Source organism: Poecilia formosa, unplaced genomic scaffold, assembly GCF_000485575.1.
Source record: "Poecilia formosa unplaced genomic scaffold, Poecilia_formosa-5.1.2 Scaffold21, whole genome shotgun sequence".
Taxonomy (NCBI): domain Eukaryota; kingdom Metazoa; phylum Chordata; class Actinopteri; order Cyprinodontiformes; family Poeciliidae; genus Poecilia; species Poecilia formosa.
Window position 1 is genome coordinate 2,760,384 of NW_006799960.1, and position 23,705 is coordinate 2,784,088.

The 23,705-nt window shown below is 38.9% G+C and overlaps 3 protein-coding genes across 7 annotated transcripts in view; all 3 read right to left on the reverse strand.

Annotated features, from left to right (window-relative positions):
• Nucleotides 1-355: 355 nt before the first annotated feature.
• grinaa (glutamate receptor, ionotropic, N-methyl D-aspartate-associated protein 1a (glutamate binding)) lies at nt 356-11,223 on the reverse strand. Of its 2 annotated transcripts, none has more exons than XM_007547718.2 (7): nt 11,092-11,223; nt 4,717-5,051; nt 4,027-4,142; nt 3,742-3,942; nt 3,508-3,636; nt 3,236-3,379; nt 356-2,050 (listed from the first exon to the last, which is right to left on the reverse strand). In XM_007547718.2, the coding sequence occupies exons 2-7, from the start codon at nt 5,018-5,020 to the stop codon at nt 1,901-1,903; spliced, it is 1,044 nt and encodes a 347-aa protein (XP_007547780.1). In that variant the 5' UTR covers nt 5,021-5,051; nt 11,092-11,223; the 3' UTR covers nt 356-1,900. The 2 variants fall into 2 exon arrangements, with proteins under 2 accessions (XP_007547780.1, XP_007547779.1); XM_007547717.2 differs by having other exon boundaries at nt 4,027-4,145.
• A 769-nt stretch (nt 11,224-11,992) lies between these two features.
• Nucleotides 11,993-20,303, reverse strand: mapk15 (mitogen-activated protein kinase 15). 4 transcript variants are annotated; one of them, XM_016669302.1, is made up of 15 exons: nt 20,079-20,303; nt 19,828-19,981; nt 18,131-18,229; nt 17,740-17,769; nt 17,140-17,230; nt 16,812-16,942; nt 16,552-16,715; nt 15,989-16,128; nt 15,847-15,904; nt 15,156-15,293; nt 14,574-14,679; nt 14,152-14,467; nt 13,840-13,946; nt 13,544-13,696; nt 11,993-12,913 (listed from the first exon to the last, which is right to left on the reverse strand). In XM_016669302.1, exons 2-15 carry the CDS (start codon nt 19,930-19,932, stop codon nt 12,719-12,721), a joined length of 1,833 nt encoding a protein of 610 aa, XP_016524788.1. In that variant the 5' UTR covers nt 19,933-19,981; nt 20,079-20,303; the 3' UTR covers nt 11,993-12,718. The 4 variants fall into 4 exon arrangements, 2 of the variants coding, with proteins under 2 accessions (XP_016524788.1, XP_007547781.1); XM_007547719.2 differs by having other exon boundaries at nt 13,837-13,946; XR_001661593.1 differs by having other exon boundaries at nt 12,825-12,913; nt 13,840-13,915.
• A 1,249-nt stretch (nt 20,304-21,552) lies between these two features.
• The window catches only part of vps28 (VPS28 subunit of ESCRT-I), a 3,262-nt gene continuing 1,109 nt past the window's right edge, over nt 21,553-23,705 (reverse strand). The window contains exons 4-10 of the mRNA XM_007547720.2: nt 23,544-23,581; nt 23,371-23,460; nt 23,179-23,284; nt 22,984-23,085; nt 22,717-22,770; nt 22,532-22,623; nt 21,553-22,191 (exon numbers count right to left, since the gene is read on the reverse strand). Coding sequence (XP_007547782.1) covers nt 22,071-22,191; nt 22,532-22,623; nt 22,717-22,770; nt 22,984-23,085; nt 23,179-23,284; nt 23,371-23,460; nt 23,544-23,581 — 603 coding nt within the window. The 3' untranslated portion in view covers nt 21,553-22,070. The remainder of the gene's footprint in view (nt 22,192-22,531; nt 22,624-22,716; nt 22,771-22,983; nt 23,086-23,178; nt 23,285-23,370; nt 23,461-23,543; nt 23,582-23,705) is intronic.

Consider the following 23,705-nt stretch of genomic DNA (forward strand, 5'->3'; position numbering starts at 1 on the left):
TCTTAGAATATGAATTTTGTGTTTTTATTACTTTTAAAATACAACCATCAAAATGAACAACTAAACATACATTTTTAGTTAAATGACTGAAAAAACATTTTTAAATATTAAAATTTATTTCACTGGACTGCTAAACACCTGTACAGTAACTGTGGTCACGTTTTCCTGGTGTGGTAGCTTCTGTTTAAAAATATGCTTTTTTTGACAAAGCATATGTGCTGTGATAACTATTCATGCAGGATAGTTGTTCACATGTGCCCACTGCTGACTGAGCATTCAAAAGACCAGCTAATGCCCAGAGATTAAAAAGGAGAGTAAACAAATAAAATCTAAACCTTAATGAACACTCGACACATTCCCATTGTATCTATTTTAATGGAAAGCAGACAGCTGTGTTAAGGAATTTCAGTTCACCTTCATTTTGATGCAAATATACAATGCGAACAGACCCATGTAGCCTGATTTACCTACTTTATACATCAAAACACCAAGTTGCCCTATGTACACATACATGTTAATCTGACACAAACATTAAAACGAAAAGAAACAATAATCTAACAAGGTTGTCAAATAGCAGTGTCTCTTCAAAAACAAGAATAGCTGCACTGTGTAAGTTGTCAGCACGTGCAAATGTGGAGAGGATCATGCAGCAGGTATAAATAAAACAAAACAAACAAAAAAAATAAATAAATTTACACACCCTTCAAATTTGTATGCATGTTTCGATTAATAGATCATTTGGCTGCTAGTGCATTTTCTCTGCTCTGTTCACATTACTGGAGAGATTACAAAACCTTTAAGGACTTCAGATCAGTTCTAAGTTCCTTCATACCTGGTATGGGTTTACTTCAAAGTTTGATCAGTATCAGATTTAATAACCAGCAGTGAGACAAATCAATATTCACTCAAAAGGGATTTACCAACACAAGGATAAAGTAATAGACAAATGCAAGTACAAAGAATACAGACAAACGTTTTTTTGTCTCATTACATACATTCTTTTAAACCAAAAGGTCTTTTTTTTATATAATTTGACCATCATTTACAAAATAATGTAAAGATTAAAATATTCCTTTATGCTAATTTTTTTTAATAATGTTGGTCATCGAGGATTATATTCCCCGCCCCTGTAGCAACACATCCGTACATACGCTCCAGCATGCCTTTCAGAGGTAGGAAAAGGGCGGTGGTAGCGGGTGGAGGAGGGGTATACTGGCATCATCAACAGTAAAACACGGCACTATTTACAGCTGTGACAAGCAAGACGGAGGCTCTCCTCCGCTGACTCCTGACATCATACTGTCTTTGCGTGTATTTCCGATTTAACCATGCAGAATTTAATCACGCAGGCTGGGGGGGAAAAAAAAAAAAAAAGAAAAAAAAAAGGTGACAAGTTTATGAAAACAGGCAGATTGGAGTAAGAATTATTTCTAAAACTGTCTTCTATATTCAGGCAAAGCTGGTTCTGCATCAGTTGTGTTAGTTTCCCCTCTTTTCTCAGTTTAAGCTCTGCAGCAAGACGAAGCTAAGTGCCAAGTACCCGCAGCCCGGCATGTGTGACTCTCTATGTGGCCAGTCCTACAGGAAGTAGGCAGTTTGGGTGATTGAGATACAGCTGAATGTGTTAGTAGAAGCAGAGGAAAGATGGAGTGTCATTATGGGTTTTCCGTTTGCAGCAACATTTATTAGAGAGGAAATAAAAAGTGTCCTCATTCAGTTGAATTTTATGACAAACTCTTCATTTGAAAACAGAGCGTTATGTGTTTTCAAGTGACAGGTAGGTGAAGGGAACAGCTGAGGAAAAGTCAGATGAGACAGAGAGAAAAAGCACAGGTAAGCAACGTTTTACAACAAAGAGAGGCATTCTCCATCTTGATGCTGCTCCCCCGAAGGTGCAGGTTCATTCACGAGAGCGCCCCACGATCGCCAGAATGTAGAGGAAAATGTTGATGATGTCAGTGTAAAGGTTGAGCGAGGCAAAGATGTACTCCTCCGGACTGAGAGCAAGCTGCTTGTTGCCCAAAAGAAGCTGGGTGTCCACAGCCAAAAACTGCAAAAAGGCAAATAACGAAGAGGTTAGTTTTGTTCTTTTCAAAAGGGATGAGAAATGAGAAACTCTAAAATATCTGTTTTGGTTCTTTAGATGCACACGTTGCACGGACATGTTCTTCAGATAACGTTAAAATCTTGTGTTAGAATCTAATCTTGTGCATTTTCTAAAGTCCTTGGCAATTTTTTGGGTTTTATGACGCAGCAGAGAAACAGAGAGGGCAAAGAACAAAGTAAAAACTGTTAAGACACAAGCTTCTTCTAGACGAAACCCCAAGTAAAAATATATATGAGGTCTTGTTTCACAGGTAACCTGTTTCTTTACGTATTTTATAGCAGTTTATAATTCAGAGTCAAAGCAAGGCACTCCTATTGGTCTGTTGGTGAAAAACAAAGCACTCATCTTTGCACACAGGACTATTGCAGGAGAAGATTAAGCTAAGAAATAATTGTCACAATACAAGCAGCAAATAAAACTATTAATTTAGAGATGAAGGGAAACTACTTGAATCTGGCCACAGCTGGGAGGATAAATACATTTATCTTTGCAAGCAGAGAAACCTAATCCCAAGGAGAGCACTTGAAGTTCCCCTGCTGATAATTTTCCAGCTGTTCCCCTGCGATCTTTAAAAAAAATAAAAAATAAAAAACACTTTTTAATGTTTTTATGAAAACATTAAAAATGATCACAGGAGAAGAGGACTATCTGAATTTATCTATCTATCTATCTGCAGGGTTAAGTCTAAATGCACAGAAGTGTAAATTTTTACTTGTAAAACTTTTTAACATCACAATTGTGTTGGTTTTTCAACACAATTGGTTGGTTTTTCAAAAAAAAAAAAAAAAAAAAAGGGAACTTTGGTTGTTTTTTTTTTAACAAGACAATATATATAAAGTATTGCCTCTTTCTGTTTGACCGCATCTCTTCTTTTATGTAAATAGAAATATAATCAATACTATACCCTTCATTCAAAGGAAGAGTTGAATGCACAGCATGTTCAAGTGGTGTTTAATTTAATTAATTGCAGCCATAATTCAAATGGAGCTACATCAGCTTAGGAAAATCTAGTCATGAAAATTCCTGTTATCTCTACATATCCCTAATTTTAACCATCTATGATGCACAAGAGTTTCCAAGAGAAGCTTAAACTTAAGGCATTATCATGTCATGTTGGCCTAAACTTACGCAGGTGAAGAGCAGAGCCCCCAGGGAGGCGTAAACTAAGTCCAGGATCTTGTTGCGGATGAAGATGCAGAGAATCGAAAAGACCAGCAGCACAATCAGGCACACAAAGAGGACGCCCCGACAGGAAGTGAAGTCATACTTGCTCTGTGATAAGAAAAAAAAAAGAAACATTTAGAAAAATAAAGCCCCCAAATATTCCTAATTTGGAAAACTTTGGTTCTTTTGTTTAAATTATAGCACAAACAGTAGGAAACAAAATGATAAGTGCTGACCTGCAGTGAGAAGAGGACAACGGTGAAGCAGACCACCGTCGTGATGCCAACAGCTATGATGACCGTCTCTGTGTTGTAGAAGCTGGCGATCATGCCCACCATGTAGGACATGCTCAATGTCAAGATGGACTAAAACAACAATACAGAAACAAGAGTTTTTGAAGATTCCGTTTACGTGTCAGAGGTCATCAATCTGTTTATTTGTCCCGTTTAAATTTCAGGCAATGACTTTACCAAAGCAACCAAATTCCAGGGGTGCTTGCGGCGGAAATCCCCGCAGCAGCTGATGGTGATCAGAGACACGAAGAAGACTGCATAGGACACATAATACGTCCACCGGTTGCGTTGCACAAACAGCTTAGCATCATCAACAAACGTGAAGATGGAAACAAAAGCGCAGGTGACCAAGAGCTGCACTGTGAGAACAGAAAAGACCTGATGGGGGAAAAAAATATACATTTAGGAGCTAAAGTGTGTATTTGTTTTCTTTTTTTAATTTCCTTATAATATTTCACTCACTTTTCTGATGAAGGCTTGTCGGATGTTTTTGTCCTCTAAGCCAGATCCGGCAAATTCTTCGTTGTCATAGTAAGAAGGAGGAACATCGCCGTGGTAACCAGGGCTGCCTGCAGGTGCTGCTAAATAACAATTAAGTAGTGGTGAGATTTTGCGTACAGAGGCTGGACTATTAATCATCTCTGACTAAACAGAACAACAAATATTTCAGCTGATGCTGAGAATAAGTCTACTAGCTATTTGCTAATATTGTTATTGGGAGCAGTGATGCTGCATTTGGAAGTGGAAATTGTTTATATGTTGACGTGCTACTCTATCCAAAGTACAAATATAACTATAAGAGATATAAAGTTTATTATAATATTGATATGGTAAGTGTAAAATAAATAACCATGAATATGGTAATATGTAAATCTACAAATAGGTCTATAAGTCTGTCCTTTCATCCTATATAATATAATATAATACAATATAATGGATTTTTATTAAATCTTCCTGGAATGTACAGCAAATTAATCAGTCCATATGGGAACTTATTTATTGTTTCCACACATTTTCAGATATTTTCAAATATTCAAAAGTTTGAGTGAGGCTAAATTTCAAATCACAGACAATAAGGTATTAGATAAACAAATTGAAGGATAACTAGACAAACAGCATTACTGTCTACAGGATTTTCATAAGAAAACTCACCCATTGGGTCACCATGAAAAGCAGGCTGTCCGGGTCCATGCTGATACGGCCCCTGATTGTATGGGCCCTGGGGATAGGGCATCTGGGGATAGGGCATCTGGGGGTAGGGGCCAGGGGCAAAGCCTGGACCTGGTTGGGCAAAGCCAGGCTGTCCATAGCCAGCCTGTGGTGGGTAAGGGCCCCCTGGACCCTGGCTGTAGTTGGGGGGAGGCATGCCAAATCCTGGTTGAGTTGGTCCGTAAACGTTGTTGTGAAGCGGATTGCTCTCACCCATAATAGGGAATCGACTTTTGTCCTGGGACATGGTGCGGGTAATTACTCACTACTGCCACAATCTGTAAACAGACAGGCACAATAAATATGTATTAAAGCTGGCATTCATCAATGTGCAGTTGGTGCAATGGGTTAAGGTTTAAAAGGAAACGTTAACAACGCAGGTGTTTGGACAACTTCAATGTGCTTCTCTAATCTGAAGGGTGAGACTCACATAACATAAAACAACATCTAGGTCACAAACAATTAGGGGTACACCAATGAATCTGCCCCGATTTCCTTAATTTTGAGTGATCAGCTGATACTTGCATATCAAACCGATCTTATCCACCTTCACAAGGTGTGGAAATCAGCCACCGTCCCTTTTGCTCGGCCGTGAAAGAGAGCTGACTGCCAGACAGTAGTCGCCCCACTGTGGACAACTTAGTGATTATATTACTAAACTTAGCCACTTTTCATATAGGAAATCAAAATCAGCGGATGAGGCTTTTTAAAGATTTGCTATTATTTCAAAAGAACAGAGCAACAGGCTGACAGGGGATCTCAAGCCTACAGGGGATCTCAGCCAGAAACACTGAGCTACAGATGTGTCTACTTATTATTGGCTGAATAAGCTAAGGTATGGTAGAAGGCTGAAATATGTTAAATTAAAAAGTCCAACTTATTGGCCAGCTGATGCATCGATCCATGTCCAATCTGATTTTATAACCCTGCTGCCACCTCACACAAGGCAATACTCACTTAGCCTCAGATCAGAGGACTAAAAACCCTGTTTACAGGTTGCCCTCACTGCCCCTCCCCTTTAGGCCACACAGAATTAAAAGTGTTATGCAACACTGCTCCATTTTGCCCTGGCAAATGCATTTGGACTCCAGAGCCCGTCCTGATGATCTCTGTCTGAGGATGCATGCACCACAGGGACAGCGCAGTACAAAGCTTCAAACAAACGCTGGCTGTGCTTCATGCTGACACAAAGCATTAAAGTCATTCGAGATTACGTTCTGCTTTTAATGAGCTAAGTCCCTCCACAGACAACAATGGCAAGGCAATGGCATACTATTCGCAAAGAGACGCAGTTTTCTTGAAACTCTTGATCAATCGACTATTAGATAAGCGTCAAGCAGAGCAGTAAAGTAATCATATGATGCACACCCAAAGATCCCCTCCCTGTTCAATGTCCATGAACTGCATTTAAGAGTCAGACCTTACACTGGCTCCCTGTAGCTCAGAGAATACACTTCAAAATAATGCTGTTAGTTTATAAATCACAGAACGGCTTAGCGCCTCAATACGTTAAAGATCTGCTGTTGTTCCAAACCTCTCAGGTCCAAAGCAAATGTGGAGAAGCAGCATTCCGCTTCTACGCACCACAAATCTGGAACAAACTTCCAAAAAACTGTAAAACGGCCGAAACACTGAGTATCATTAAATCAAGACTAAAAACCCACCTGTTTAGAGTTGCTTTTGAAACATAACAAATAAAACATTAATCAACATTCTGATGTGCAATGACAATAACTTGACAATTGTTGACTGTGTGTTTTTGTAATTTGTGTGTGTGTGTGTGAGTGTGTTTGTGATGTAAAGCACTTTGAACTACCTTGTTGCTGAAATGTGCTATACTAATAATTGATTGATTGATTGATTGATTGATTGATTGATTGATTGACTGACTGACTGAAGATTAAAGCTCAATATTAGGTCTGGGTGAAACGATCAGAAACCTAAAATACAAACAGTGTCTGTTAGTCCACTATAAAATGAGAAGAAGTTTGTTTATTTTAAATGTTAAATTTCTTGTTTTTGTCTTTTTACTCTAAGCATTACGGTCAGTTTTCTGGCTCAAAAATGAGCAGTAAATGTGTTTAATTATTCACGTTTAATTAACATGAATATTACTTCTTATTGTATATTTATATTTTAATATAAAAGATATTTTTATTATCAGCAAAAAAAAGACTGAGAATGAGTGACAATGGAATATTTTGAATCTTGTAAAAGGAAAACAAGATCAGATACCCTAACCTGTATTTTCCGCACTACAAGGTGCACCTAAAAACCTTCAATTTCCTCAAAAGTTGACAGTGCGCCTTATAATCTGGTGCGTCTTAAATATGGACCAATATTGAGCCGCAACAGCTCTAGCAACTACGGTGAGCAGCCACCGGCTTCATTTTTGCCTGCAGAAGAAGAAGTGCGCGGTGCATGTTGAGATAGTTTTTTTAGCAAATCTTGTGCTTTTAAACCAAGCAACAACAACTTAGAAATAAAAATCTACTTTGGTAAGTTGATTTTTACACTGCCTGTCTTGTTAAAGNGATATTTTTATTATCAGCAAAAAAAAGACTGAGAATGAGTGACAATGGAATATTTTGAATCTTGCAAAAGGAAAACAAGATCAGATACCCTAACCCGTATTTTCCGCACTACAAGGCGCACCTAAAAACCTTCAATTTCCTCAAAAGCTGACAGTGCGCTTTATAATCCGGTGCGCCTTAAATATGGACCAATATTGAGCCACAACAGCTCTAGCGACTACAGTAAGCAGCCACCGGCTTCATTTTCGCCCGCAGAAGAAGAAGCGCGCAGTGCATGTTGGGATAGTTTTCAGAACGCTGGTTTGTAATCTATTAATAAAGTTTGACTGACCTATCTACCTACCGACCGTCTAGAATCAGGTCGTCTGCAGGTCATTTAGCACCACATTCTCCACGAACATGCTGTGTGCGAACGGAGAAGGGTGACTATCGTCCGGCCACGACCCGGCCCAGTCACAGAAGGCTCTCCTCGCTGACAGGAGTCGGACTGTTTTGTTGGCATTCACTTTAGTGCAGCTCCATATAGTGGATGCATAACATAACTCCAGCCTCTCCTGCAGCGTCTATTCCAGGGGTCACCAACTCCAGTCCTCGAGGGCTACCGTCCTGTAACTTTTAGATGCGTCTCTGCTCAAACACACCTGGACCAAATAAACTGCTCGTTTCCAGCCTATTGCAGAGAGGAATGAATTCTGGTGAGGAAACTCAGACATTTTGGAGCAGAGGTGAATCTAAAAGTTGCAGGATGGTAGCCCTTGAGGACAGGAGTTGGTGACCCCTGGTCTGTTCTAAGTGCCTTATAATGCGATGCGCCTTATATATGAAAAAAGTTTTAAAATAGGCCATTCATTGAAGGTGCGCCTTATAATCCAGAGCGCCTTATAGTGTGGAAAATACGGTGACACGGTTTGCTTTTACTTTACCCTCATTCAAAGTAATAATTAGCAAATCTTGTGCTTTTAAACCAAGCAACAACAACTTAGAAATAAAAATCTACTTTGGTAAGTTGATTTTTACACTGCCTGTCTTGTTAAAGGCAATTTTATCTACTCGTTTCACAGATTACCTAATCCAAATAGACGCTACACACAGTTCTGAGACAAATGACACCAACAACACAGTGACGTCAGTATGATTCCAACTTCAGCACAAACAGCTTTCTCCTCTGAGGCTTTGAAAACAAAATGTTCTTTCTTACATGATGCAAAGATAGATCCGTTATCATTATGAAAGCACCTGATGTAACAAATCAAAAAATGTTAACAAAAAGTAGTGTTAAATTATGTACAACCCTGAAGCCAAGACGATTCAGTTAAGGGTAGTGAGAGTCTGTGGCCTCACCGACAGCGAGGCCACTTTCCCTAACCACAAAGGTTTCACCGCCACTACTGGGAAGAGGTCGCTGAGAATACAGTAGATATTTTAAAGAGACACTTTAAGTGAAGGTTTAACCTGCTTTAATAGAGTTATGTGAGATTATAAATCCTCTTAGGCGATACGCCACGATGTTGAGAGTAAAAACAAAGCCGGCCTGCCGGTGATAGCCATCGCTAAAGGATTTGGGTTAAAGGGAGGGATTCAGTAGGCCAGTCAGAGAGCTAGGTTAACACAATTAGGTTAGCACAATACTTCAGCTACACTACAGAAAACATGCTATGTGTAAGCCAGGGAAAAGCATGAAACGCTGTAACCGCAGACGTTCATGCAAAGCAGTCGGGCCAACGTGGAGGCTAGCTGCACTAGCTTTTCTGACTAAAAATGACATGCAGTCAGTGGAACTCGAGTTATTGATGAAACAAAATGTAAAATGCCGTTTCATTGTCACATGATAGCTGACTCACTTTGTACATTTAGTTTGGCAACATCTGAGAGGAGGAATAAAGCATGTGGTTTTTTTATGTTTTGTTTTAAAACTGAAGAACTGCCACGGCAACTCTCTGTATAATTATGATTTCTGTTCGCCGGCCTTTAAGTCATCAACAATGTAAAAGATAACTGCCTCCATGGCTGTGCTTCTACTTTATAGGCCAGTGCAGTAGTGAGGGAAGGAAGATGCTGTTATCGTGCCAGGCTGTGTCAGCAGTCACTGTGGCCATGCCAAGAATATAGCCAGCAAACACCTAACGTTGCATCAGATGGCTGCAGCTTAACAGGTGTAGACCTCTACGACAAGAAACCGTCAACAAAGTTGATTTAAAAACATGACAAAGTTGTATTTCTTTTTCCAACATTTATAAGCTGGTTTTATGAGCATATGGTCATTTTGGCTTGGCCAATAGGTGCAAAGTGCCAAGAAAAGCCGAAGTAAATAATTATATTATTTAAGATGGGGTTTTTATGTCAATATTGAGACCAAGTTAAAGCAAATATAATTTCAGAGCTGAGAACCTCACATGACATTTGCCCATGGCCTGATTATCATGCTATTTTAGTTTCACATAACATAAGTGGCCTGACCAAACCAGGAAATGAAATCAGGTTTTTACAACACTAAATTATTTTCTATAGAATACTTGAAGAGACCAACTGAATCCGTGTCGGTTGATGGAGTGTGAACCTTGAATTATGTATGAAATAAATAAAACATTTTTTGTTTGTTTTGTTTTTCCACAATTTAAAACAGTGAGAGCTACTCCAACCCATAGAACCACCAAAACAGAGATTGTTGCAAAAAAAACAACAAAAAAAACAGCTTGGCACCATTTCACTTTCACCAATTACCAAAAATAATAAATATGAATAATATTTTTCCATTTAGCGACATGAAAGTCTATGCGAATGTGCCTTTCACAAAAAACTAATGATTTCCCAGAGGAATTACCTTACTCATTTGTTTTAGACAATAAGCAACCAAGGCAAGTTAACAAGTAATCAAAACACTCAGAGGCAAAAGGTAAGTCAGTGTTACTCGTCTTTTAATAGTAAGCCAAAAGTAATCCTGAAGTAATTAATCCCTATTAAATCGCTTACCAGTTCATTGTTACTTAAATATTTCCTTCAATATCCAATTCACAACACAAACGGCGTGATAAAAATCAAAATTCAATCAGCAGAACTGCTAATCAAGTGCCGCAAAGCTGATCATAGCAATAATATCGAATAAATCATTTGAATTTGCTTATACAGGTGATCCCAGCTGAAAAGCTATAGATACAATATCTATGTGTAATAACAAAAACAGGCCTCTGCCAGTAAGCAGACGACAGCTAAAATCATCTTTCTGACAGCTGGGAGTTACTGCAAACCAAAACAGAAACATGGACACAGTACTGCTCGCGTTGCAGAATGTAAGTCCATCTCCTGTAGGCCTCAACTGCGCACAAAAATGCGACACTGGCTCCATCTGTGGTCATATCATCCTGGAGATTACCGTTCAACTGGCCAGGAGGACCGTTAAAGTCAGCGACTGGGACAGAAATCCGCAACAACACAAAACACAGCTCGCCATGTTTAAATCCGCTCTCATTTACACGTCTTACCACGGTTACATGCCCACACCCCCTGCGTTTATACTGCTTTGATGCCAGCTCGTTTTAAGACAAACACAGTCATTATTTGTGCTGTATATAAACATAATGACAGCCATTCCATTTTTTTTTTCGGAATTTCGTTTCCTACCGTAGACATCTGGCTAGCAGGATGAACCTGTAACGGCTTCCTAGAATAAGCAAACGGGGTCGTCGTTCTCATAACATATTTGTTTACGAGAACGGAAATAGTAAACAAGAAATGTTTTAAAAATATAATGTCACATAAAATCTCCCCCACCACGCAAAAGGCTTACCTTTAGCGTATTTATTTGGGAGCAACTGTTGAAACGAACTCCGTTCAGCTTCGTCCCTCCTCCTGGATCTCTGGAATCCGACTGAACAAGCGAAGTGGGGCCAGGGCCGCTGACGACACCACGCGGAGCGGTCACGTGTTTACCGGGAATCACCGGTTATAACGTGGAAAATTATGAAAATGTCACGCATTCAATGACACGATAACTGGGCATTTGAGATGAGGTCGTCTGGTTATTTAGAGGAAACATTGAGGTCAGATAAAATCCGCACAAACAAAACAAAATTAACAGAAAGATCTAGAAAGACCTGGACACCGATCCAGTCACGTGGTTTATTATCAGCAACGTAAGCTTACTGATATAACGTACAGCACAGTGTTTATACAGTACTTTACATTTATTCACTGCATTTAGGGAGGGAGGGGTGTAATTAAAATTACTCACTACATCATTTCTTTTTAAAATACCCCAAAAGGTAAAGTAAGGCATATGAGTTCCCATTATGTGTTTATTACTTGTTAAAGTTATATCCAGCGGTGGACTTTTTTCACAAGCAAATGTAAATTGACAAAAATAAAATAAACCCGGTGGTTAATGAAGTGTGGATATCCGCTGCTGGCTTTTAGAATAAAAGTTGTTTAAACGAAGCCTCAAGAAAAAGTGTCTGCCACTGCTGTGTATATTTAGGATAATGACATCAGGAAGGGCACAAGAACTGACCTGGTATTTGTTAGTGACTTAGCAGATTACCATAAAGTTTAAGCGTCAAGCATTCCCAGAACGAGCTGGAGAGTCTCGCTGGAGGAGACGAATATCTGGACTCCACTACTCCACTTCACATCAGTAAAAAACAGAGGGATGTTGTTTTGACTGGGAATAAAAATAAACACACTTTTAATGGTTTTCAATTTGCGTACAGAAGAAGGTTTATTGCTGGTATGTTCACATAAAAATAAATCACTCATTGCAATCATTTATTAAAACATCTATTTGCATATTTTACACTAATCATGTGCCCATCTTCAACCCAATTAGCCGATGTTTTAAAATGATGTTAAATGAGGGTGTTGGGTTTGATTTAGTTTGATGTGAGAGCTCCTTGCTTCATAAAACGTTCAGCAACAGCGAGGCAAAACAAATAGTACTTCTAGTTCCAGATTAAGTCCCTATTTGTGTGTGGAGAAATCTTTCAGCACAAAAGAGAGTGAGCCATTATCCCAGATGATGGAATAGACAATGGAAATGGTGTATATGCAGCTCAACCCCACACTTTTTACCCAACAAACAAATGATCTGCTTCTCATCTAGAGAAAATGACTCTATAGGAATTTGGGACTTCAAAGCTCTTGTTTACTTTTAATGGTTAGCATTTTATTCTGGCAAAGAAAAATGTTGTGTAAATCCTTCAGTAGAATTACATACTAACCCCCATCTAATATGATAGATGCGGAAGAGCCCATCGTCATTGACGTTTCATAAGCCATGACCATAACTGATGCAGTAAAACACGGTCTTTCTACACAGCTCCTGTTTTCCAGCTAGATTCCATCCCGTCTTAGCAAGACGATCAAAGCAAACTTTGTTGTACATTCAAATACTTGCTGTGTAACCTCTGATATTATGAAAGCTACTGTTTATGGTGGCGGCAACGAATCAGATTATCCAGTTCTGTCTTGTTGATGGTGCCGTAGGCTTGGGTGTAGCTGCCTAATTTGGCCCGTGGGTCACCAGCACCAGCCACATTGCAGTTGTTCTGAAACACCTTCTTGCTGAACCGCGGTGGTGGACGAGCTTCACGAGCCTGAGAACTGGAGCGCTGGTTCTGCATACACAGAAATGGACATCATTTTGTTATTACTAGGTTTTAGAGAAAAAACATTACTTAAAATAAGAAATCCACACATTTTAGCAGCAATTTACAGACCAATACCAATTACAGAATCATTTTGAAGTAGAAAGAGGTTGAAACATAGTTTGATGTTTTTCCAAAATGTGAAAAATATTTTTGTATTCAGCCTCCCCAAGTCAAAATTTTGTAGAACCGCATTTTGCTGCAATTAACAGGTGGAAGTCTTATGCGAACCTCTTCCCGCTCTTAAGCTTTTTTTTGCAGCATATAATCAGTTTTTCTTCCAGGATTGTCCTGTTTTTAGCTCTATCCTTTTTCCTGTTGATCCTTATCAGCTTCCCTGCCTCTAATGAAGAAAAGCACACAGCATGACACTGCCACCTCCATGCAGGCAGGCCAAAAATATTTAAGTTTGGTTCCATCTTTCACATAAAATCCCAATAAAATCAATTGAAGTTTCTGATTTGAAAAAAGTCTAAAATATGTGCCTATTTTTGCTAGGCACTATAACTATATTTGCATAAATTTGCATAATGTTTTCACAATTCTGTCTTGGATAAAGCAGGCATAGAAGAGATAATGATGAGAGATGATAGAGTTTACCAGTGGAGCTGAAGAGATATGCAACCCAGCCGTTAAAAAGGCGTCATCTTTGCGAACTAAAGGGTTGTTTTGCGTTTGACTGAGGCTCCAGGAGAAGGAGCGGTTGTGAACCACAGTGGCCGATCGACCCCGCTGGAGAATCTGATCCATGGACTAGTAAAAAGAAGGTAAAGAGCGAGGCTCACATTGAAACACTATTGAAGGAAATACTCTGACATAGACAAATCAAGATAGTAACACAAAACGTGGAGCTAAACTAAACGGCGGCGTCGTTGAAGAACGCTGCTGCTTACTACGTTAGAGTCGTTGCCGTCTGCTGATGGTGTAACTGTGATTCTTGTTCTGGTTTGTCCTGCTGAGCTCCTGCTGGTTCTAGAAAAGTGAGGGGGCCGATTAAAACCGTCTGAGTGGAGAAAAGACAAACTTCAGTTTACCCCTCTGAGACAACGTGATGTTACAGTCATACGTCTAAGACACGTATGACTGCTAAAAGACAATTACTGAAGCAAATAAATATATTTTTGAACACAGTAAACCGGGGGAGAAACATTTTTGGTCAGAAACATTACAACATGGAAATATTCTAGCAAAGAAATAAGTTGTCATACTTGAAGTGTGAGCTATGGGGTTATATGCAGGTTTTCCTAAGCGGTGACCAGGTTGTGGACTCGTCTTCTCCGTTGTGGATGGGTTAGACGCATTGGCAGCCTCGGTTTTAGTGACCTCCGTGTGTGAAGGCTCATGGTATGTCTCGCCTGTCTCCTCATTGCGTGTTTTCCTCTCGTTGTTGTGGGATGCTGCAGCTGCAGGGCCTTGCTCTTCTTTATCACCCTTCCTTGAACTGGGTTTCTCCTGGCAATCTCCACAGGTTCTGTTGTTTGGTAGCCTCAACGTCCCTTGGTGTGTTCTCCTTTCCAGCATCATCTAAAAGGAATTTGGATGATTGAACAAATTTAATACCTTTGACCAAATAAACTTTAAACATATTATACGACATACAGGGTTTTTATTTCAGTAATGTTTTAATCACCTCGTATAATTTGTTGCGGTACTGAATCACAGATAATTGCACGTCGTCGTCCACTGCCAGGACTACATCGTAGTTGAGAGCTGGCTCTTTGGCTGGGTTATGGAATCTAAGGGGGGAGGGGGAAACTGCATTTAAAATATTATTTCCATCATTAATGTTATGTAGAGGTGAGATGTTATTAATGACTATTACAACAGAAACAGACTTTCTGATTAATCCACATTTTTTACACCGACCCACTTGTCATCATTATTGTTCTAGCATATCATGTGTGTCAGATGTGCAAATCTACTGCAGTGAGATTTCATCTGCCTGACCAAACATATTATAGCACTTATTTAATTCTATGTGACAGTGTAAAAAAACCTTAACATAAATGCATCTTTTATTGCACTTTAAAGGCAAAAAGACATCTATAATCTATACATTACTAGTACAGCTGGAGAGCAAAGAGCTTAGTGAAATTAGAGACCACAAATCATCAAAGAAGCAACCAAAAGAAGACAGAGATTCATCAACAATGATTTCCCCACTCAGAAAACCTCAGCACTGCCATTGTAGCTGCATTGTAAGTTTTAATACCTGGATACATATGGGTGATGAAGAGCCTGCTCTGCAGTCAGCCGCTTGTCCGGGTTAAAAACTAACAAACCCTTCAGCAAGTCGAGGGCATCAGGAGGCACAGACGGCTGGAGAAGATCCTCCAAAGGCACCTGTGGTCTGGTGAAAGACAAGTATGCCATGAGTCAGATATTTAAAATAGACAAAATTACACAGCAGAGGACATGACAACAACTCTGAGGTTTTCAAATAAAAACATTTAATTATGTCTCTGCACCTGTACTTCCAGAGAAAAGAACTGGTAATGTATTTACAGAGCAGGATGAATTACAGATGTATATCAAATCTTTCCAGGTTTTCTAAAAAATAATAATAATAAAAAAAATAAAAGCTTGTGGAATTTTTTTTTCTTCCACTTTACAATTGTGCACTGCATTCTGCATTCCACAAGATACAATAAAAGGTATTGTATCTTGTGGATGTAGTATAAAATGTCAAGGGGTGTGAATACTTTTGCAAAACACTGAACCTGCCATATACTGTATATTAGAGACATAGTTCTCCAAACTTCACACAGAATAAATACAATTTGCAATCACTAGAGGTTACTATAACACATCTTAATGAACACAACATAGAAAAAGACAAAGTCTGTTGATTTATGTCTCCACAAAAGGATTTCAAACAAACACAGTAAAAAAAACAGTCTTACTTCAGTAACATTCTCTGAATGACAGAAGATCCGTATTCAGACTTGATGGCGAGAATATCTGGAATAACAAATGTATTTATTCAGTCCAAACCCAAAAAAAAAAAAGTTGTTGAGTATGTGACATTTTGACATTATCTGCTACCTTCTGGACTGGGGTGAGGTATGGCACTCATGATCTTTTCTACTTGGTTGATGGTCGAAGTTCCAGGAAACAGAGCTTTTCCAAGCAGCATTTCTCCAAGGATGCAGCCGAGGCTCCACATATCCACACCGTTGGTGTACCTTTGGACAAGATTACAGCATAAGAGATTAAAGCGTAAAGTGTGATTAATCCGCAATGCTCCTCCTTCCCGAAAGTCAAGACCAACAGTGGTTAAAATATCTTACAAAAACGTGGTTAGGTTAAAAATAAAGCTCTTTGTGCCATTTAAAGCTAAGCTAAGGATTTTATTTAGGGGTTTGTCTGTCCCATAAAAATCACAAAAATGCATTGACATTTGCGATGTCCTGTAGACATATTTCCACTCTGAGTATGAATACTGTCCTGATTTTTTTTTTGACTCCCCAATTCTTAAGCTTGTTCTTTGGTTAAAGACAGGCATAGAAGCTATGTTTCTCTTCAAATAAATTAAACTGAAGGAAAAAAAAAAAGCCAACTTGGATGCAGTTCGGATGGTGGCAACAGATGCTCATCACAGCTGATACCTTGTTGATCCCAGCAGGATCTCAGGAGCCCGATACCACCGCGTTGCCACATACTCCGTCAGAGCCGGGTTCCCACTGTCCTCCTGGATCTGGTTGAGAGATCTTGCTAAGCCGAAGTCACAGAGCTTGACGATGCAGTCTGTGTCCAGAAGTACGTTGGAAGGCTGCGAATGTAACACATTTAGAGTGATGTCAGGCCGTTTCACTGCGCCGTCGCTTTAGACGAAAAGAAATACGGATATGATTTAAAAGCGCCTCACTTTTTCATCTCTGTGAATAACGTTTCCTGAATGGAGGTACTTGTTGGCCTTGAAGAGCTGGTACATAACATAACGCTTGTGAATGTCCTTAAGAAGAGAGCCTTTCTTAATCACAGCATGTAAGTCGGTATCTGGGAGGAAAGCAAAGAGGAAGAGCGACAGCTTACAGATTCTCATTCTGGTTTTTAAAGTAAAAATGCAGATGTTTAATATGGGTGGATGGATAGAAAGATGGAATGAGAAGGCCACCCTCAAACATCCTCCAAACATCCTCCTGTCATATTGTTAAGTTTTAATAGTAAGACAATTTACACATACTAATACATACCCATGTACTCAAAGATGAGATAAATGTCTTTGTCATTTTGGGCTCGGATGACGTTTAAGAGTTTGATGATGTTGGGATGATCTCCGAACTCCTGCACAGGGATTATCACTTTTAATAGCAAAATCACAGAGAGCGCGGCACAGATTTTCTCTGACCTGTAGTAAGCAACAGGTAACGCAACAGCAAAGTGTAACAGAAACAACACATAAAGTGTCCAAACTGTTGTAAAATTTCCACCATAAATCACTGGACGCAGAAGTGACGCAGCGCAGGGAGAAATGAATTTGGCCCCATGAAGCCGATTTCACCCAAGGACAAAGAAAAATTTATATCTTAGAAATCTTTCTTATAAAAATCATCTGAACACGAAGACAGGAATTGTAATATCACATTACAGTTTACGGTATCATGTTCCAGACAAATGAATTATAAATGAACCGTTTCCTGCTAAGCCAAACATTTTGACCCACATTTTCAATGCGGCATACATTAGATGATGAAACAGGAGACTAATTTGATAAATAAGTGGCGACGTATCAGATACAAGTCTGAATGTATTTTAGGCAACATATCTCCTTCAAACGTCAATATGATTGTTACCTGAAGGAACATGATTTCTCTGAATGTCCGCTGCAGAAACAGAAAAGGAAAGAAAACTGCATTCATGACGTGAACTTCACAGGCAAGATGATGCAATGAACTAGGCAAACACAATCCTCCTGCTCTAATTAATAATTAGCTGTCTTCCCTGAAGGTGAAGGACGTTTATACAGAAAGGTTGTATTGCAGATCAGAAGCTCTAGTCTGAGACAGACAACAGTCCTGGAAGTCTTATTCACATCCCAGAATAATATCATAACGTTAGCATGACTACATTATTTCTATGTTTTCTGGTGTTATTTGAATTAAAATATGCAAGAGCAGCAAGAGTGCTTTGTGATCATCTTTTGATCACTTACATTTATTTACAATGAAAAACAGTTTTACCCACCTGCGCATCTGTCCTGTTTCTGAAAGCATCAAAGATTTTTTTCACTGCCACAGTCGCCCCAGTCTGTCGGTCGACTGCTTTCCATACAATGCCGTAGGCCTAAAACAGGAAGAACACTTCGTCAAGCTGCTTCTCACACATCCACTTTTGAGTTTAAAAAGCCTTTTTTGTACTGGCAGCCAAGGACATTTGGTATAAATGTAAAACAAAATGTGCACCAAATGGGAAAACAACACCAGATTTGTTTTTATTTTGAGTTAAAAATATCTAAATTCAGTTGCATGCATTACAGATCTTTAAGGTACATTTTATGCTCTAGTGGTAATCTCCCACTGGGAAAGATAAACTTTCCAGGACACAAAACAAAGGATGGATTAGTTAACAGGCCCCTGGACACCAGACATGTCAAAGGTCCCCCATGCTTTGTTACACAAGACAATAAGACTGAAAGAAAAGCAAAATATCTTCAACTGACATGGCTCACTTTTAGTTTTTTTGTTTGATTCTGATTGTTCTTGATTTGGTTAGTTTTCCACTTTTTCACTCTCTCAACCCCTTTATGATGGTCTTTAATGTCTGTTCAGTTGCTTGGATCTTTATGTCGTATTGCATCGTTCTGGAAATGTCTAATTGTTTAGGGAGTTGATTTTTATTAGGTCTTGTTTTATCAAAGCAGCTAATTGCTGCAAAAGGCAGTTCTACTACATACGAACACAAGGAAGCACTTTAAATAAATTAGTGAGTAAAAATTGCTGAAAGCAATTAATTATTTCCTTACACTTCACAATTATGCACCACATTCAACAAATACATTGAAATATAGAGGTAAAATATGACAGGATCCAAACACCCTCCAATAGGAATTGACTGCCTTTGCATTCAATTCCTATTTGATGTATTTTAAAAATTATATATATAGCCTCTCATTTGTAAAATACACTCTTGATACCAGTGTTATTGAAAGCGAGGCAAAAGTCTGAGCCCAGAGAAACAGGAGGTCAAGCATAACACAGGCAGGGCATCAGAATACAGTGTTATTGTACTGAGGCCAGTGGATCAGATTCACACAACACTGGAGGCTCTTTGCGTATGACGTTCTTAGGCTCGGATAGTGGTGTATAACAGTAGTTCTTTTTTGCATTAGAAAAATCATGTATGCTTCTTTAAATCTACTTAGAGTGTTTTTAACTGCCCTTTGGTCTGATCCCTCACAGCCACAGCGCCACAGGTCATATGCAACCAAGTTGAACAGCTGGGGAGCATGAGTCATAGTCTCTTCTAGTTTACAGAGCTGGCAGGTTCACAGAGCATTTACCAGCAGGCTGTCTAAAACGAGTGCATCAATTTGCAAACCTCTGTGAAATGAGAATGGCAAGAAACCAGTCAGAGTTTCTGTGTTTGCCACAAGTAAGGAAAACAAAAGGGTTGGACCTACTGATCTAACATCAGCTGATCTGCTAGGAGAGAAAATAAACCACTTTCTTGCAACACTGGTGTTAACTGAGGACCTTAAGTCTAGAGAATCTGAGGAATTTTTGCAACGTGATTGCACAGGAAAGCTGAAAACAGTTTGTTGAAAAGGAAAGTTTCCCTTAATGTCATACATTCCCTTTGCTATTGGAGATCATTGCATGGATCAATGATCTTCAATAAATAAATACAAAATCATAGTTAAGATAATTCTAAAACATTCTTACCCCTTTTCCGATTCTCTTCCTGATTTCATATTTGAGAAAAATGTGCTCCTCCACTTCTGACACTTTTACTGACTCAAACTTTTTGCTCATTTTTTGTTTGTCCATCTGAGCCAGTGCTTCACATAGAAACCATCATCACTCTCCTGGATTATTCCTGCGGGCAATAAACCAAAAGTCAAATGTGCGACATTCACCCGTTTCGTAGTTTATATGTAATTTAATGCAATAGTGGAGAACTACGGTGGGATTACCTGGCAACTCTCTAGCGACCACCCCGCTCAGACGCCACTTTTCACAACTTCATTTGCTGCTTGTCAGGTAAAATGTTAGCTTCCATTTTCTTTCAGCGACTGAAAAAGTCTCTCTTTGGTATAATCTGCAAAATTTCAGCGTTAACCCCCGCTCCTGCCTAACGTTTGACGTACCTCACGGTTCTTGCTCCTTTACGTGGGTTTGTGGCTACTCGTTGTTATAGTAACAAAAAAGCGACTGGTTCTTAAAGGAGCCGCCGCATATTTTTTATTTTATTTTATTTATTTATTTATTTTTACAGTGCTAAAAGTGTAGATGTAAAGTTTATTTTTTTTACACTCACCGACTTAGATAAATTTGAGAGTGTTTAAGATTTATTAAATCACAGCTATTAAGTGTGTGGCATAGTTATACAACAAAATTCTAGTTAATTTCAAAGTTTTCTATCCGTGCAGGATCTTCATTATTATTTCAACCACAACCAAAGTAAAACTATCAAGATGTTCAACAGTGAGAGGTTTGTGTGGGAATAAAGATCTAAGATTGATGAAAATGTATCCTTTGTCTGATCTTTAAGTCTCAAGTATTACTGAACTAGCATAGTTGGCAGTTTTCCAAGTTTTCAAAGCTTCATACGTACTTATTATTGTGACACATTTCTCTCATCTACTTAAAAAAACAACTCTTTCTTTCTTGAGCAAATATCTGACTTTTCCTGAAATTTACAGATTTCATCTGACACTGAAAGGCCGGTTCTGGAGCAGCATTTTTCTTCTCTGCTGAAACCCTCCCAGTCCACAGTTGTGCAAGACTGCAGCTTCAATGTGAACAGCAACAGTTGCGATTCAGCATCTTCCCGGCTGTTGTTTTCTTTGTCATCTTTGAAAAACTTACACAACATCCAATGTTTCCCTTCCATCTGAGAGAGACAGTTTGGGTCAGGTAGTTAAAATCCCAAGGGAGGTCAGATGCATGCTTAAAAGCATATGCACACGTAATCATTTTAGATGCATTTAGTTGTTCAATCTTAGTAGTTGGCTAAGACAACTACGGTATTCTTTTCACTGTGGTTTTCCAAAATTTACTTAAAAAATATCCTCATTAACCTCTCAACATTGACACACCGAAAAACAGATGAGATTTGTTTTTTTTTAACTTTATTTCTATAAAGGTGTTACATGCTTTCATTTAAAAATCAACACTACTATATACAATGATACATTTTAATAAATATGTCCTCCTCAATGGTGTTTCAAGGCTGAAACATATTTAGCCAGCAACATGAGTTTTTCTCTGTAAATTTCACCTCTAACTCTCCCTTCTAAAAAAAAATAAAAATGGATTAGACATGCTACAGGATGAGAAAAATATGTGATCAAAATAAATCCTTCCCACTAAGCATCAATGTTATAGCTAAATAGATGAAAAGTTAAATAATCACCAGATACAATTGAATCTTTTTTCTCTTTTTTTTTTTGCTGAGAAGTGATAAAATGTAAGATCAGCTTAAGGCTGGTCTTTTCTGTCTACAAATGCTTTTAGAGGATCCACACACAGAAAGAATCAATATGAGATGAAACGTGACAAACACAACAAACCCAAAGGCTTTAAAACACATACAGGACACTCTTAAAGTAATGTATAGACTCCGGCTGCTGAACTTTTCTCAGAAACAATTCTTTGTTAATGCTTTGCCAAACTTGTAAACTGCCCTGACATGGCCAAACACAAAGAGCCAAAAAGAGGCAGAAGGCAGTAGGCAGCATGATGTACCAGAAACGGGGGATATTACAAGGCAGTGGAATGTAAACTGCACCACACCCAATAAAACAACAGAAACTAGACTTACAGAAACTGGCAAGAGAGTGACTGAAAAACTGTTCCGATATAAGTTCACACTGTGCCAGAACAAGCAGGGAAAAGTAGCGTTTTATTTTTTTTTTTACTTAACCAGAGTTCCAAAAAGTTAAGATCTATGTTAGACAGAAGCTTTAGGAAGAGTGGAGGAAGCGGTTGAAGGCGTTGTAGGCTGATTCCAGATCGAAGAGCATCTGGCGAACCTGGTTATCATCCAGCTCGTCTGAGGCGGACATGCCGCTAAGGGTGGTCAACCTGCAGGAGAAACCCCGTGAGACGTGACAATACGCTGTGCTTCTGCTATTTAAACTCTAACCTTGTAATACGTAAAGGGAACATAAATATCCAATAATTTTATGTAATTGCATCCATTCGGAGGTTTGCATACTTGTATGTGCGGCTTATTTAAATCACACTTTTCCCAGAAATGACTGATTACACATCAAACATTTTCAGTTAGAACACTCAACTCTGTCCAGTTTTTTTACCTACCTATCTAAACCTCTGACCAGCAACATAAAAAAGCAACAAAACATTTGGTATTAAACTGACCCTGGAGTCTCCTAAAAGTATTGGAATAAAGCCTGCAACTCACCAGAGGCTCACTTTGTCCTTTGCCTCAGAGTCTGGAGGCATATTGCTCATCCTGTTCATGGTTTCCATCAGCTCTCTCAGGTCTGGTTGGATCTGTAGTCGTGAGAAGTAATCACCATGAGAAGATTTCCACTTTTTACCTTTTTGCAGATTGCAGGCTTAATATGTGTGTAAAGTCAGAATTACCTCATCCATGGCTCTGATCTCCAGTCTCAGCTTGTCCATAACAGTGATGAAGAGCTAAGGTTCACAGATGGTGGGAGATAAGACAATGTTAGGGATGTGTCAAGTTTATCTTTGACAGTGGTTTCTAGTTTCTGATATTCTGCCAGTAGCTCATGTGACCAATGGTGGAGTTGTAATAGGGAATAGTAATGGTAATCTCCACTCTCACTTCAAAATAGCTAGATATAAATTTACTGTTTGACACAGTGGTTGGGAGAAAGAACATACGGAAACTATATCTGCGATGCAGCGGTTCAGGTTGCCCTTATCGTCTTTGATGGTAATTGGTCGATCTTCCTTAATCCTCTCCATTGCAAGCGGGCAGTCAAGCTAAAAGGACAAAATAACAGAGATATCAAAATGGGAAAAATTACCACAAAGCAACAGTTAGAAATTAGTTAAATAACTCTGATGTTTACTCACTCTGTATTTCCTGCAGAATTCATCGATGGAGCCCACGTCGGAGCCTTGCACCTGTTTGAAAGCAGCTTTATATTGAACCAAGAGTCTGGAGCAGGAAGCCGTGTACCTAAAAATACAATTTCCTCCATATCAATGACAACGACGCATACGTTCATATTTAAAGGATATGTGTTAAGCTGAAGTGGAACTTACTCGCTGGGGGATACGCAGTCTTTGATGTAAGCCTTCTCCAATGCCTGTAAGGTCTTTACAACAGCAAACAACTCGGCCATGTTGTCGTACCTTAAAAAACGAGATAAATCAAGTGTCAAAGCGATGACCAGTTCAGCTCATCTTTAAGCATATTGAATCGATGCAAAGCTTACTTTTCTCGTTCCCGTGCATTTTTGTAAAGTTTGACCTCCTGCAGCATAAGAAGGTAGAATGTTCAATTCAAACGAATAAATTTAAGTACAATTTTTAAAAGCATGTGGACTTTCAAGTTTTTTTTCTTTAAAGTTTACACAACAATATATATATATATATAT